Consider the following 16879-nt stretch of genomic DNA (forward strand, 5'->3'; position numbering starts at 1 on the left):
GCCTACTTCCAGTCACAAGAAACCAATATCTAGTGCCTGCTCAAGCCCACCAAGGAATACTTTTACGCAGGACGAGGGCAGGCGAAATTCCTTTCCGCAGTCCTCGCCCCAGGGCCTGCCCAAGCTCACATTTAAGCGAATAGCTTTAGGGAGGGCTCAAGTTATCCACATGGAATCGGGTTTTTCAGTACAAGAATCGGGAGGCAGGAGACTAGCCCTCAAATCGGCAGTCTCCCGCCTGAATCGGGAGGGTTGGCATGTATGCAGTGCTTCTAGACAACACCTAAATTCTTTCAATCGACAAAAGTACTAGGGTTCTCAATTTATGCGTAACCACGCCCCCTTTTGGGGCAAAACAGTGGCCTTTGCCGATCATGCGCAGAAGCCTGTTCGTCAAACAATCCCATGTAGACATTTAGAAGGTTTACGCCTGCGCATCCTGTGTGATATTACTATACTGCGCATGCGCAGTTTCTGTCGCGTCCCCAGAATGACGTAATGTAACGCCTGCGCTCTCCGTGTGTTGAGGGCATGATGGCGGCCCACAGTACTAGGTGGTTGCGGGCTATGAGCCTCCAGGCAGTGGCTGCGGGGCTGAGGACAAGAGGGGCTATTGGAGTATTGAAGCCAATCGGGGCTCGTGCTGGTGAGTGATCGTGGGTGGTGGCGGTATTTAAATGACCCCATAGAGTATGACAGGTGAATAAAGGGGTCACCTTCAGCGATGTGACTTAAAAAAAACTTAGTCTAACACATTTCTTCGCCAGCCTTCGGTGGTATACTGCCAATGATCTATCTACTGGACCCGACTTTCCATTAAAAAGGATTTCCTAAAGCGAAGGAACAAATGTCTCTCAAGCTCTGAATCCATCTCAAACAAGGTGCATAGTCCATGCGTGTTAGTTAGCCCATTTAACTTTCGTAATCTAGTAGTTCTACCAATACAAATGTGGACTTATACCAGCATGTTGTTAAACAAGCATTTACAATGTAATGGTCTAGGCAATATTATAGGTAGAGCTATTGCATTGCTCATTTTTTTTTCTGTATCCCTAAATAAATGGCATTGTCATTTGTATTGGCAATAGCTTATTTGCTTGCATATGCGAGACCTATTGCATTAGCAGAGAGAGAGTGAGGTAGTGATAGTGAGAGAGAGAGTGAGGTAGTGAAATAGAGATGTAGTGAGAGAGTGAGGTAGTGAAATAGAGATGTAGTGAGAGAGAGTGAGGTAGATAGTGAGTGAGGTAGTGAGAGAGAGAGTGAGGTAGTGAAAGAGTGAGTTAGTGAGGGAGAGGGATGTTTTGAGGTAGTGGGATAGAAACAGAGAGTGATGTTGTTAGGTAGTGAGATAGAGAGAGAGTGAGGTAGTGAGAGAGTGAAAGTGAGTTAGTGAGATAGAAAGAGAGAGAGTGAGGTAGTGAGAGAGAGTGATTGAGGTAGTGAGTTAGAGAGAGTGAAGTTGTGAGGTAGTGAGATATAGAGTGGGGTAGTGAGAGAGTGAGGTAGTTACGTTTTGAGAGAGAGAAGTTGTGAGATAGTGAGATTGATAGAGTGGAGTAGTGAGCTAGAGAGAGTGAGGTAGTGAGAGAGAGTGTGAGGTAGATAGAGAGTGAGGTAGTGAGAGACAGAGAGAGTGAGGTAGTCCAAGAGTGAGTTTGTGAGGGATAGTGTTGTTAGAGGTAGTGAGATAGAAATAGAGAGTGAGGTTGTGAGGTAGTGAAAGAGATATTGAAAGTGAATTAGTGAGATAGAAAGAGAGTGTGAGGTAGTGAGATATAGAGAGAGTGAGGTATTGAGTTAGAGAGAGAGAGTGAAGTGAGGTAGCGAGATAGAGATTGAGGTAGTGAGTGAGGTATTGAGGCTTTGATAGAGTGAGTTGTGAGTTAGTGAGATAGATTTAGCGGAGTAGTGATGTTGAGAGAGTGAGGTAGTGAGAGCGATAGAGTGAGTTAGTTAGAGAGAGTGAGTGAGGTAGGTAGTGATGGAGAGAGAGTGAGGTAGTGAAAGTGAGAGAGTGAGATAGAAAGAGATAGTGATGTAGTGATATAGAGTGAGGTATTGAGATAGAGATAGTGAAGTTGTGAGGTAGTGAGATAGAGAGTGATGTAGTGAGAGAGTGAGGTAGGGAGAGAGTGATGTAATGAGGTATTGAGAGAGTTAGTGAGGTAGTGAGATAGTGATGTTGTGAGATGGAGAGAGTTGAGTAGGGAGGTAGAGAGAGTGAGTTAGTGAGAGAGTGAGGTAGTGAGAGAGAGATAGTGAGGTAGTGAGAGAGTGAGCTAGTGAGAGAGAGTGTATGAGGTAGTGGGAGAGCGAGTGAGGTAGGGAGAGAGAGTGAGCTAATGATAGTCAACCACACACACATACAGACCCACCCACACAGAGCCACACACACACAGTTAATCACACACACACACACATACAGAGCCACACATACAGAGCCACACATACAGAGCCACCCAGACACACATACAGAGCTACCCACACACATATACAGAGCCACAGACATACACATACAGAGCCACAGACATACACACATACAGAGCCGGCCACACACATACAGAGCCACCCAACACACATACTGAGCCAGCCACATAAACATACAGAGCCACCCATACACACACACACACACACACAGAGGTATTGTCATTTACATTGCCAATAGCTTAATCGTTAAATAAATGGCATTGTCATTTACAATGCCAATAGCTTAATCGCTCGCATATGCTTGACCTATTGCATTTACACCCACACAGAGCCACACACACAAAGCCACCCACACACACATACAGAGCCACCCACACAGTCATTCACATAGAGCCACCTACACAGAGCCACCCTCACACAGACAGAGCCACCCACACATAGAGCCACCTACCAAAAAAGCTATCCACACAGAGCCACATGCACACACACGCACAGACAGAGCCACGCACAGACAGAGCCACGCACAGACAGAGCCATGCACAGACACACAGACAACATAAATGCAGTGTGTATGTGTTAGCTGATCACTGCCTAAGTGAGTTAAAGAATGTGTTGAGGGTTTCACTTAACTCATTCAGCTGTAGTGCTTTAGGGACGAATTCTACTTGGAAGAGGTTTGATAACGTTCTTTAGACCCCCCCAAAGAAACGTTTTGCTTCATTTGTGGGACCAATAAACGCTATTGCTACCTACACAATATAGATTTTTCACAAAAACTACAAAGCTGGTGCTTTTTAGTTCGTCAGTAAATGTGCAGTTTAAGTTTTGCCAGGCAGGAGTATGCTTGTGCCCTCCGTCGTGCTGTGTGACTCTAAAAGTTTCTAAAGAAAACAAGGGGGGCCCTATTAGTGGCTATGGACCAAGGGTTTGAGTCAGTTTCAAAAGGACAGTGATCCAAAGCAATTTTAAAAATATACAATAGTGATAATAAGACAAGCCGTGATGAGCTGCTTATGTATTTATCCAAGTCCAGCCGGACATGGAATTTATTTTCATAACAATAGTTGGATTGTATAATGCATAACAGACATTTAGAGAGCACAATCCTGTGCTTCTACCGCAAGACAGAGACAGTGAAGAGTAAAGAATAGTTGTGGGGAGGAGAAGATATCGCAGGCAAGAGAGAAGTGAGCAATCTGGACACTTTTAGATTGATAATACAAGTGTTTTGCCAGAGTAGTACATACAGGAATTGTGATACACATTGGTTCTACTGTATAACTACTACAAAAGGTCGACGTTTCGATCCCGCGCTCAAGGGTACAATGGGATCATCATCAGGACTGTACAAAATTATTATGCCTGGTAAAAATGCGCCTGTATGAAGAAGAAGACAGGGAAAAGAAAAAAGTTTTCAGAGTATTGCCAAAAGGAATTCATTCAATTATTCAAAGGAGAGAGGGTAAACAATGCTTAGCACATACAATTATGAAAATACTCGGAATCGCAGTGCACTGGAAGTGGACCCGAAGTAGAGCAGTTCGTGCATTAAAAACGTCGAGCATCAGACACAGTTTTTAGAGTATTGCCAAAAGGAATTCATTCAATTATTCGAAAGAGAGAGGGTCAACAATGCTTAGCACATATAATTATGAAAATACTCGGAATCGCAGTGCACTGGAAGTAGACCCGAAGTAGAGCAGTTCGTGCATTAAAAACGTCGGGCATCGGTTATATAAAGGACGACGTGGACACAGTGTCGTGATTTCGTATACCCGCGTTATGGGTGAGGAGTGACCGCAATTACGTGGCTAGTGAAGCGTGGGTTGAATGGATCTGTGCAGTGATCAGTGGGTACTGGGTGCCGACAAGTACGTGCGGGGGTGATAGTAATCTTGAGGAGTCAGCCTGTTACCTCCTAGGTGGGGGGCAGTCGGGCTAGGGGAAAAGAAGACCAATGGATCAGGGCAAGTAAATTACCATTGGTATGTGGGAAACAGACCAAGGTGTAGGTACATACCACGGTAGTAGTCGGGTGGACGACCAGTCAGTAGGACCCAGCGGTTCTGATTGAATCTCGAATCCGCTATGGAGAGGGTGGAGAATGGACAGTTAGGCGGGCTGATGGTGAGCACTCCGAACGAGGCTTGTGAAGGGAGGAGTAAAGCTTACCGGCATCAAGGAGCGTTGTCCTCGTATAGACGGCTGGATGTCAAAATGGTCCGGTCGTGTTGTGCTCTGGTGGCGCGTAAGATTTAACACCAGTGAGAAGCGCAGTCACGTGAACGGGTGGGCGGAGAGAAAGGGGTGGTCCTAGGGATGTGAAAGGATCGCGGCCATCTTAGAGTGGTGATAGTAACAGCTGGTGAAGTGAGAAAAGCATGCCAGTACGTGACATTAAAAGCATGCAATGTTGCAGCAGACGGTACCAGTTACACTGATGGGAGAATAAAACACTTTCCATTAATGTAAGAGTAAAATACATAATCATTAGCGGTCTCAATGAAAAAATACATGATCATTAGCGGTCTCAATGAAAAAAGTTCCGTTTTTGGAACTACTATTCAGACTTTGGTCTGGAGCAGTGTGAGGCAGAGTCATAGCAAAGTGGTCCAATCTTCATTTCTGTTGAGCCCAGTGCGTATAGTGTCAAACTGGATTATGCTTTTCAGTTCCTCTTTATTTAGCAGCTGGGCTAGGTTTCCACCTCTTTGCGGTAATTTGACCACTTTAAGAATTGTCCATCTAATGTCATCCTCAGTGTGGTGTGCTTCACAGAAATGTTCCACCAGGGGTGCATTAGCAGTTCTGCATCTGATGCGGCTCCTGTGTTGGGAAATCCTGGTCTTCGCCTTTTGTGTAGTCTGACCAACATACATTTTTGGGCATGGACGAAGAATAGCATAAATAACATTATTGCTGTTACAATTAGTGAGATATTTCATTGAGACAGTGGTGCCATTGTGGGTAAAGTCACGCGCTTCAATTGTGTAGTCGCAAACAGTACAAGAACCACACTTGACATGCCCAGTTACAGGGGGGAGACCCCAGGTGGATTCAATGGTAGATTGGGGTAGGGAAACAGGGAGTGCAGCTCTGACTAGGTGGTCGCTAAGGTTTTTACTTTTACGGAAAGCGAACAGTGGTCGCTCTAGTCTGATGGTGCCTGCATTTATAGTGGGCCAGTGTTTCAGAATCGATTTTCTGATCCTATTTGATACTGGGGAGAAAGTTGTGACACAGGCTATCCTATCATTTTGCGCACGGGTTTTGGGTGTTAATAGGACCTCTCGTGGACAGTACCATGCTCTTTTGGTTGCTGTTTTGATCAGTCAGCGTGGGTACCCGCGATTTTTAAGTTTGTTTGCCAAGACGGTTGCTTCTTTGAAAAAGTCTGTTTTAGAGGAGCAGTTCCGTCTGATCCTTAAAAATTAAGAGTATGGGAGGGAGTCTTTTAATGCCCTGGGGTGATTGCTCTGATAGCTAAGCAGGGTGTTCCGTTCAGTAGGCTTTCTATAGAGCCGGGTAAGGAGTTCTCCATCCTGATGATAAATGGTTAGATCTAAGAAAGCGATTTGCTCTTTATCGTGAGTCAAGGTAAATTTGAGATCGGCACAGTTGTTATTGAGCCAGTGTAAAAATTGGCTGAGCGTTGCTATATCGAGGGTCCAGATGATAAAAATGTCATCGATATAGCGCCGCCACAATTTTATTCCAGGGCAAAAGGGATTCTCATCAGTTAGGATTGATCCAGTTTCTAGGGCATCCATGAAGAGAATAGCCAGGTTGGGGGCAAAAATAGCCCCCATTGAGGTCCCCTTGATCTGTTGATAATATGTGTTATCAAAGATAAAGAAATTCCTGGATAGACATACTTCTAGTAATTGTAAAATGAATAGTGTAGGTACCCTGTGTGGACGGGGGCGAGTGTCAAGAGTTTTTTGTATCACTAGGAGGGCCACCGATTGGGGGATGTTCGTGTAGAGCGACTCTACATCCATGGTGCAAAGAGTGTCCTGTAAGGGATCAAAAGGAAAGTGCTCAACCAGATTAATCATAGCCATGCTATCCCTTACATAGCAGGCGGTCTGGGGCACAAATTCTTTAATGAAAAAGTCAACGTAAGCTCCCAAAGGTTCTAAAATAGAACCACAAGCAGAAACTATAGGTCTGCCAGGGGGATTGGTAAAGAATGTGTTGAGGGTTTCACTTAACTCATTCAGCTGTAGTGCTTTAGGGACGAATTCATTTGGAAGAGGTTTGATAACGTTCTTTAGACCCCCCCCAAAGAAACGTTTTGCTTCATTTGTGGGACCAACAAACGCTATTGCTACCTACACAATATAGATTTTTCACAAAAACTACAAAGCTGGTGCTTTTTAGTTCGTCAGTAAATGTGCAGTTTAAGTTTTGCCAGGCAGGAGTGTGCTTGTGCCCTCCGTCGTGCTGTGTGACTCTAAAAGAGGACGTAAGTGGTACTCATGGTGGTTGTCGGGTGTTCTCCGGGACTATTGTCGCCAGCACGAAGGCCCCTTTCTCCACGGTGTCGAGCAGCAATGTGGCGGCCCGCATCTGGTCGCTGGTCGTCAGGTCCCTCCACGCACCCACGGCCTGCAGCTGCAGGAGGTCGTTTACTAACTCCACCATGGCTTGTGGAGCCGAGGAACAGGATCTGGACAAAAGTCTGGTGGGGCCGCGCGGGCTGTCAGACATCTACTAAAACATTCTGTGTGATATGACTAATAATGTATGGATTAATAATAGGTATTAAACCCTAGCCTGCTCAATGCTCATCATGCCCCCAAATCAATAGTCCTATTCCCGGCAAGTCTTTTAAATTCACGTAAACACAAAGTTTCTCAAAAAATCCCTCTATGCAGGACAACCACCCATATCTGTCAGCACACACGGGGTAGCTAAGGATGCCCAAGGCACGGGCTTGCCCCCGTACCCTCTGCTCTCTCGGGCAGTGGAGGGCCACAGAAGATGCACTCTTGAGTAACAGAGAAAACAAGAAAAACTAGTGCAATCAGGGGGCAGAAGGCAAGAAAAACTAGTGCAATCAGGGGGCAGAAGGCAAGAAAACGAGCACAATCAGGGGGGCAGAGGCAAGAAAAACGGCACAAACAGGGTGGCAGAGGCAAGAAAAACGGCACAAACAGGTTGGCAGAGGCAAGAAAAACGGCACAAACAGGTTGGCAGAGGCAAGAAAAACGGAAGAAAATTAGCTTCCGGGGCGGCAGCTCAAAGCAGACATCTGAAAAATAACGTGGTCTTGTTTTTTTATTTTTAAATAATAAGCTAATATCCTGGAAGCCAGCAACCAACGGAAGGAATCCAGCCTTCGGTCCGAGCCCTAAAAACCACCCCAAGATGATAGGATTCTTCCCTGCCAACACAACACAGCCACGATCTACTCAGCTTCCAAAGAAAAGTGAGGCCAATTTTTAGCTGTAATAATTTGCTCAACACTGTCCCAATTATGAGACAGCAAGGCAGATGGTAACCCTGGCAAAAGAGTCTGCAGCAAAACGTACAGTTCAGTACATGTCTCGAAGCAAATCGCTTAAGGATGACATCTCAGAAGTTATAAAGTCAAGGAAGGCATTAACTGGAAGGCATTACTAGAACCGGCTAACAGTGGTGAGAGGAGGTGTGACTGGAAAGACAGGCATCAATTTTTCACCCAGACATTCAGACATTAAAGCATGTAGGTCCGAAAAACACATGAAAGACGCACACGTTTACTGCTCTCCAGACTTACTGCGCAGTTCAGAGCCAAAAAAAGAATCCGCAAGAATCATACATCCACTCCATATATCGGAATCAAGCTGGGAACCCCGCATACTCCTTGCTGATCTAGAACACCTCTTTTAAACGCCATGTTGGCGGAGGGAGGAAGAAAGAGTAAAAGAAAGCTTGTTTGGAACGGTCTTCCTGCAGAGTTTCAGTCAGACCCTTGGGGACCAGCTAAGAGACCACCACTCCTCCCAAAGGATGCGCACCCGACTTGTGACAAATGCAAATAAAAGAACACATTTCGCTGTAAAGGAAACTCCACTCCGGCACTCCAAGCTTCCCGGACTCTCGTGGTAAACCTGCTCGGCGCAGGTAAACAGTGGACTAGAGGGTGGGAACGTTGGCATGAGCTTGTCATTTGCGCCTCGTGTCCGCTTCTGCGCGTCCAGAAACACTGCAGCGCTTAGAGACGGTTTACTCTGTACACTGAGCTATAAACATGTCATAGGATATCCGTTCCGTCACCTAAACATTGAACCCCGAGCACTTGATTATACTGACGATTGTTGAGTGTGCTTTACAGCGTTTTTACGCGAGACGTTGGAGATAGACTAACCCCATACAGTAATTTCCCCCATTCAAAAGTGATTTCAGTTTTACCACCCCCAGGTGGGTGAAAGGAGTAGTCTGTGCTTCTGTGTGCACACATTTCACCAGCCGGTACCAAACCCACTGCTCTAGCGTGCTGGTAACATCAGCGTATCTCGGACAAATGGTTCCCGGGGTGGGGGTCAGGCATGGGGGGGGGGGGTCGGAGTGGTGGGAGCAGGAAGAGAAAGTTTTGTTTTAGAAGGGCGAGGCATGGGTTAGTGTCTGGTTTTGGGGGTGGGGGCTGAAGGAGTGGAGTACCCCCTCGGTCCTGTGCGTATGGGCCAAGAAGGGGGGTGGTCGTTTTTTGAAGGGGAGGGTGCGATTCTGAGGAGTTGTTTATTGAAGAGTTTTAATACAAAGTGATAAACTTTACCTCAGAGTGATGGAAGAGAAACGAAACAAGCAACATTCACACACTCTAAAACTAACAATGTGTAAAAGAGAAGCCCAGAACTGGTGCATTGCATCACTGGTGACCTGGAGTCACCTGGAAGCCTTTCCAGAGCCACGTCTCAGCCCTGGGGTGTTCACCCCTTCCAAATATGTCCGTAGCTGGTGAGGGAAGTGACAAGCCCTCTCCACCAGCTGCGCTCCTCGCACGGCACCCCACTCGACCACTCCCCCCAATAACACTTCACAACACTCAAACAGAAACAGGGATAAGCTACTTCCAGGGGCGGGGGGGTGGGTTTAGCTCTGAACGTTGCATGGAAATACAAGTTTGAAATCGAGACCGATGCAACCTCCCCCATTCCTGCCAAAGCACTTCATGTCATAACACTTCAGGCGCAGTCCCGGCCTTTTAGCTACGCATTGCATTCTGGGACTTGCAGTTTTGTTTCTTTTAGTAATAAAACGCTAGCAAATAATGGCCGGACCGGCTGAATGCGTTACACAGATATCACGGAGAATAACATCACCCAGACACAGGGAAACCCCAACCCCTGATCCAAGGGGCGCACTAAATACCTGGGAAAAATCAGTGCTGGACACCCTGACAAGAGAGGAACAGCCGGAGTACACCGGCGGTGGCGAAAGTAAAATGCAGGCGATACATCTTTGAAGAACAGGTGCCATCGAAGCACACCAACGATCCGAGCCTCTGGGAGCGAGGGTCAGGGACATCCGCAGAAGTGCAGCTGCGCCACGAGGACAGCGGTGAGAGCGAGACAGACCTGCAAGCAGCCAGAGTGAGCCCCATCAAGATCTCCAGTGACGGTGCACCGGCCAAGGAAGCTCCAGGATGGCGAGAGAGGCCCTGCAGCCAGGAAGCGGACCACAGCGCTCTCCGTCTGGGAGGCTGTGTGCAAGTAGGTCCCTGACGGAGTTCCAGATAATACGGGGTTCTGCATGGTGCTACGAAACGCAGGTGAGGCCGGGGAGAGAAAATCAGCCCAGGGCCCTGGGAGCTCTGGAGATTCCTTATGAAGGGCCAATTCCCGCCACATGTCCCTGTGCAGGTCCTTACCTCGGTATTCCTCTTCTTGGAACGCAGCACAGACAGGCGAGGAGGAAGGGAGTCCTGCAGCTCGTCTTTGGGACAAAAAAAATGGCGGCTGCAACAGAGCAGTCTCTCCGTCCGTCTCCAGGTTAGGGTTTCTAGCTTCCAAGCCATCACTGCAGAGTACAAACAAGTCGGGCCAGGGCCACCACATAACGAAGGGACAGTGAATAAGATATCGGTACAAGGCGGAATAGAGCCCGGCAGCACAGGCGAGGATGAAGGGAGTCCTTTGTCTTCGGGACAAAAAAAAAATGGCGGCCGAAAGCTTCTGTCTTTTTCGGAATGGGGGCGTGGTTTTCTGTTTCTGAGTGACAGACAACGTCACTGTCTAAAGAACAGCAAAACTTACGCCCCCAAATCCGAAAAGGACGGGGCTAAATCGGAGTGACGCATCTCTCCTCCAATGGCTGGCCTCCGTTTAGGAAGCCAGCCAATGGAGGAGAGACAGGGCAGGGAGGCGGGTTCTACAGCCCTACTAAGAAACATTAAATCTCCGACCCCAGACTGCGAAAGCGCAGCCTTTAGGTCCTCGACCTAATAAAAGGGAGTTGGTTGGTCAAACCACCATCACCAGACTCTTTAGAAAATGCAGTGGGAGGAAGAAATTGTTCCTGCGCAGAGGTGATATCCCCATTAACACTGAATAAAATGTTATCACAACTTGCTTCTCCCCATTTCGCCAACCTGGACATGCTCCACACAACGCCATTATGAATGAATGAATTAACGGCAGTATTTATAAAGGGCAACATTCACTCCAAGGAGTATCTAGTGTCTAGGAGGGAGGAGTATGAAGCTCAATGATAGTGAGCAGCGCGAGAGTCAGTTCTAGAAGAAGGAAGAGCTCAGATAAGAGAGAGTACCAATTTATCAGGTGTAGAAAATACCCAAGTTTATAATAGTTTCCTAAAAAGAAGTTCTGATTGTATCAATCTCAATTGTAATGGAAGAGAATTCCAGGCCTTAGTACCATGTACCCCAATGGTTTTTTCCCCCTTTAGTTTCCAAACAATAACTGGGGGTAGCTAGGTAGTTACCAGAGGATGATTGCAGGAGACGCTGAGTGGAGTAAGGGTGTATTCTCGACCTGAGATAAGAAGTCCCCGTTGCCTTGAATGCTTTCTATATGATCGTTAGGACTTTAAATAAAATCCTTTTGTGAATTGGCAACCAGTGCGGCTGATTGAGTGCTGCCACTGATGAGGATCACCTCAGGAGCCAAAGTACCAACTTGGCTGCAGCGTTCTGGACCACCTGTAGTTTTTTCAGGACTGATTTATTAGCTCCTGCATAGAGGCTGTTGCAATAGTCTAAACGAGACAGGACCAGTGCAACAGCCACTGACTTCCTAGCATTCATTGGAAGTAGGTCTAAGAACTTTCTCAATGTATTAATTGTGTGAAAGCACATGCCTGCCACTACCAGTGCTTGGCTATGGAAAGACAGGGTTGAATCAAACTTGATTCCTAAGTTCCGTGCTGTAACCGCAGTATTGGGCGGTGGAACTGTATTAGCCAGTCACCACTGACTAGGCGTGAAGATGTTGGCCTTCCCAAACAGCAAAATCTTTGTTTTTTGGCTGTTGCACTTCAAATGGTTGCATTTCATCCAGTTCATAACTGCCGTTAGGCAGTAATGAAATTTCTCTTCGGCATCAGTGGAGTTTTTGTCTAGGGTAAGATTGATCCGGGTGTCGTCTGCGTATGTTATAGCTTCAACACCAAAGGAGTCAATTAAAGTAAGCAGTGGGGTTATGTAAAGATTAAATAATGTCGGGCTCAAGTAGGAGCCCTGCGGTACTCTGGCTGATAGCTGTTTTTCTGGGGATTTGTGGCAACCAAGGGTCACAATGTTGCGTCTATTTTCTAAAAACGACGAAAACCAGGCAAGTGCCTTGTTAGTGATGCCACTCATCTTAAGTCTGTCTCTAAGAATATTGTGAGAGACCATATCGAACGCTGCTGATAAATCCAACAGAATCAGTACTGCATCTCTACCTTGGTCTAAGGCAAACTTTAAGGTTTCCGTGGCATGGAGCAGCACTGATTCTGTTGAATGGCCTGGTCTAAAACCAGATTGTTTGGGATGTAAAAGAGTTTCTTTCTGCAGGAAGTCTTTTAGTTGGTTATTTGCCAACTTCTCCACTAATTTACTCATCCAGGGTAGCAGTGATATGGGTCTAAGATTGGATAGAGTAGTGGGGTCTGCAATTTTCTTTTTTTGCAGGGGTTTTACCGCAGGAATCTTCCAATTGTCTGGTAAACAAGCAGATTCGAATGACTAGTTAATCAGATGGTTTACAGTTGGATTGATGATGTCAACGAGTGCATGTAGTACTTTAGGTGGGCAAGGGTCAAATGGAGAACCTTGATTTACAGGATAATATAGCTTGCCCTGACTGTTCCATACTGATTCCTTGAAAACAAGAAACATCTCCTGTAATACTTGGGAATGAGGGATTATTAGTCATGGGGATAGGTTCATTGAATTCTTTCGTCAAGTCTGTGAATTTTTTGTTAAAAAAAGTCTGCGATTTGTTCGCACAGATCTTGTGACGGTTGGATTTCCAGGTCTAATATTTTAGGATTCATGTAAGATTTGACAATATTGGAAATAAGTTTCTGGTTAGCCGTTGCCTGATTAATTACCTTGGAATAGTAGACCTTTTTTGCCACCTTTATTTGATGATGGTATTGTCTAAGAGCAACTTTAAGGAGAATAAGTTTATCTGGTACATAATCCTTCTCCAAATTCTTTCAGGTTTCCTGCATTAGCTCTGTTCATCCTTTAGACAGGGAGTAAACCAGGGTGAAGACTCTTTGTATATGGGACTCTTCCTGGGGCATGCAGTTGGCGATAAATTATCTACAAGAAATGTCATCCATTCATTAAATCTATCGTTATCTACTGAGGGGTTGCCCGTGAGGATGGGTATACTAGCTTCTGCCATGGGTAGTAATTCCCTATTGTTAAGCATACTGTTCTATTTACGTCTTCCCAGGGGACCAGCCTGTACGGAGATTTCTCAACTGGGTTTATTTTATAATCCAGTTTAAATTGAATGACCCTATGGTCAGACCAAGAGAGTGTCATAAGAGGTTCAGAGGCCAGGCTGGTCATGTTTGTGGAAATCCCATCTAGGGTATGTCCTGCATCGTATGTAGGACCCTCTACTAATTGCTTTAGGCCCAAAGTACTGATTGTTTCCAGAAAATGTCTGTTGTTGGGAGTATCCTTAGCCTCTAAGTCACAGCTTTCCAAACTTTTCATATTGGTGACACACCTTTTTGCAAGAAAAAAAATTCAGGGACACGGTAATGCGAGTGAGCGCAGCTAGCGAGCCTGAACCACCTAAGGGGGGTGGTTCGCATAGTTAAATTGATGCACCGGCGGCACAAGGGACATGTAAATAGGCCCCTAACTGTGTAACACACAACCCCACACACACACACACCCCCACACACACCCCCCACACCCCCCCCCACACACACACCCCCACCCCCCCCACACACACACCCCCACCCCCCCCACACACACACCCCCTTCACACACACACCCCCGCACTCACCCCCACACACACAACCCACCCACACACACACAACCCACCCACACACACACAACCTCCCCCCACACACACAACCTCCCCCCACACACACAACCTCCCCCACACACACACACAACCCCCCACACACACACAACCCCCCCCACACACACACAACCCCCCACACACACACAACCCCCCACACACACACACAACCCCCCACACACACACACAACCCCCCACACACACACACAACCCCCCCCCACACACACACCCCCACACACAACCCCCCCCACACACACAACCCCCCCACACACACAACCCCCCCCACACACACAACCCCCCCCACACACACAACCCCCCCCACACACACAACCCCCCCACACACACAACCCCCCCACACACACAACCCCCCACACACACAACCCCCCCACACACACAACCCCCCCACACACACAACCCCCCCCACACACACAACCCCCCCACACACAACCCCCCCACACACACACAACCCCCCCACACCCCCCCACACACAACCCCACACACACACACAACCCCACACACACACACAACCCCACACACACACACAACCCCACACACACACACAACCCCACACACACAACCCCACACACACAACCCCACACACACAACCCCACACACACAACCCCACACACACAACCCCACACACACCACTCCACCCACACACAACCCCACAATCAAATGTATTATTTTTTTTTTATATAGCGCAAACTCGACTCGAAGGTGTCAGAGCGCTTTACACGAGCTCCAGTTGCGTTGCATTCATTTTAGGCACCGGGAGATTAGGTGATTTGCCCAAAATCACAGAAAGAAAAGTTTAAAAAAAGAAAATTTTTAAAGGCACTTATGACGGAATTAAACTTATGAATTATGCTTAGATCTCGCACATTTTACAAACATTGATTGATAAAAGTGCATAGCATACTCCGATGCCCAGCTACATCAAGGCACTGGACAATGTGCACAGATCATGAATCGGATTTCTTTCCTGATGTTCTAACTGACTGCACACATCACGGAGTCTAAACTGGATCACTGCCAGTTGAACAATCAAAGTCAAACAGAACAGATGAGCAAGAGTAGTGAAGTTGTCAGATGAGCTTCAACATTGTGATGAACAGGGCAGCAGTGAAATTGAGGACGAGGCAACGAATGAATAAGAAAAAAGAACTGCAGAGTTTTTAAGATCTCTAAGTTAAAAAAATAGGACGGTGAGGAAAAGGAGAGATAAGTGAGTTAAGTTATGGAGGGAAAAGCAATACTGTATTTCGGAAGTGGTGTTTGCTTAAACGGGTTGAACAATTACTTTAGCATAAAGAAAAAAACAACACTCAGCATATTCTAGATGTTAGGTGGAAAATGAGGTCAGTGGAACCTCACAGGTGCAGTAAATTACTAGCTGTAATGTAAATATTCATCTATTTTCAGCCACTTTTAAGAAAACAATCTCGGAAGATTTTGCAGGAGCATTTTTGCTGAATGAGGCCGCATGCGAACCGCAAGATATAAGATCACAGTTCAATTTGAGGGCAAGTATGATTGCTTTGCCTACAATTAGTCCGTGAATTCTTTCAGTCGATCTATATGTCAAAAAGTCAAAAAAGTTTTATTTGTGTTGGTACTCGACAGAGGACCACAAATTATACATTTTTACACATTCAAATTTTTCAAATTTAAAAATTCCATTATTTTTCAATATAAAGGTAAAAAGAACTTTAAAAATTTATAAAAATTATAGCATACAAATTAATTCGGAGGCTGCTTGCACAATATCATAAGTTCCTTCACCGTTGTAATTCTGCAGGAACGATAGATAGGGTCTAGGTATCTTGCACGGGCTATGGTTACATTAAGATTAGGACATACGAATAATAAATGCTCAACATTCTGAACACCCCCTTCGCATAGTGTACATTTTGGCGATCTTCCAGATAGCCATCTCAATATAAATGCTAATACAGGTAGGATGCCCAGTCGAAGCATAGTAATCACCCTCCTCGCACCATGCGTTAAGGTAAACCCAGTGTACGGCTGGATTTGTTTATATTCCAGTAGGTCTGCAAAGGGTTTGTAAGTAGATAGTTTATTACAATGTTCAATGTCTAGTTCATAGCTCAGTTTTGGAGTAAAACATTTTAGAAAAAGTTTCATTTGCGCTGTTGACCAGGTGAGCAGAATGTCTGGACTGATTTTTGCCATTTGGAATGCAACAATCATATTCTCTTGAAAAATTTGTTTTTTTGCTTCCAACCCAAAAGTCTCTTTTTTCAGCAATGATCTTAAAGTATTCTCTTTAGCGTGCAATAGGTTGTAGGCCCACCTGATTACATTGGCCACTGCTGTAGCATAAGCGCTTGTGATGGATAATTCTAATCTCAGTGCTTGAACAGGTACAGAGACTGAGACCTTCATGATCCTTCTTAGAATTTTTCCTTCTTTGCGATCCATAAAGCCCCATTGCTTTATTGGGATATACTCTGTCGCATAAGATAATAAAGGCGGTATTTTTACTCTGTAAATTTTTAGCATTGAGGAAAAATGCCTGTTCCCAGTGGCACTGTAGAGTCTTGAAAGGGCTGTGGCATGAAATTCGGATTTCCTTTGGAGATTTTTTATCTGAATTGTATTTGTTAGATTCTTCGAAAGGATCCTGCCAAGGTAGGGATATTCGTTGACCTCTTCGATCTTTTCTCCTCCAAGCCTCCAGCTGTATTTAGCGCTATGTTTCCTCCCCGAAAAAGCTACAACTTTTGTTTTCTTTATATTTGGGATTAAGACATTTTCTTTGGAGTATTTGTGCAAAATATCCAAGGATCTTTGTAGTCCGAAAGGTGTTAAGTCTAACAACACTATGCCATCAGCATAAAGCAATGCATGTATGCTTTGTTTAGCGATTTTTGGAGGCAAACTAGTGCCCTGTTGCAGTTGATGTGGCAAGTCACTTAGATATAGGGAGAATAGAATCGGGGCTAAAA

At 45.8% G+C, this 16879-nt stretch overlaps 1 protein-coding gene across 1 annotated transcript in view; it reads left to right on the top strand.

Moving 5' to 3' along the window:
• The first annotated feature begins 487 nt into the window (after window positions 1-487).
• NDUFB8 (NADH:ubiquinone oxidoreductase subunit B8) overlaps window positions 488-16879 on the top strand; it is a 172221-nt gene continuing 155829 nt past the window's right edge. The window contains exon 1 of the mRNA XM_078641066.1: window positions 488-646. Coding sequence (XP_078497192.1) covers window positions 532-646 — 115 coding nt within the window. The 5' untranslated portion in view covers window positions 488-531. The remainder of the gene's footprint in view (window positions 647-16879) is intronic.

Source organism: Lissotriton helveticus, chromosome 5_1 (assembly GCF_964261635.1).
Source record: "Lissotriton helveticus chromosome 5_1, aLisHel1.1, whole genome shotgun sequence".
In the NCBI taxonomy this organism is placed as follows: Eukaryota; Metazoa; Chordata; class Amphibia; order Caudata; family Salamandridae; genus Lissotriton; species Lissotriton helveticus.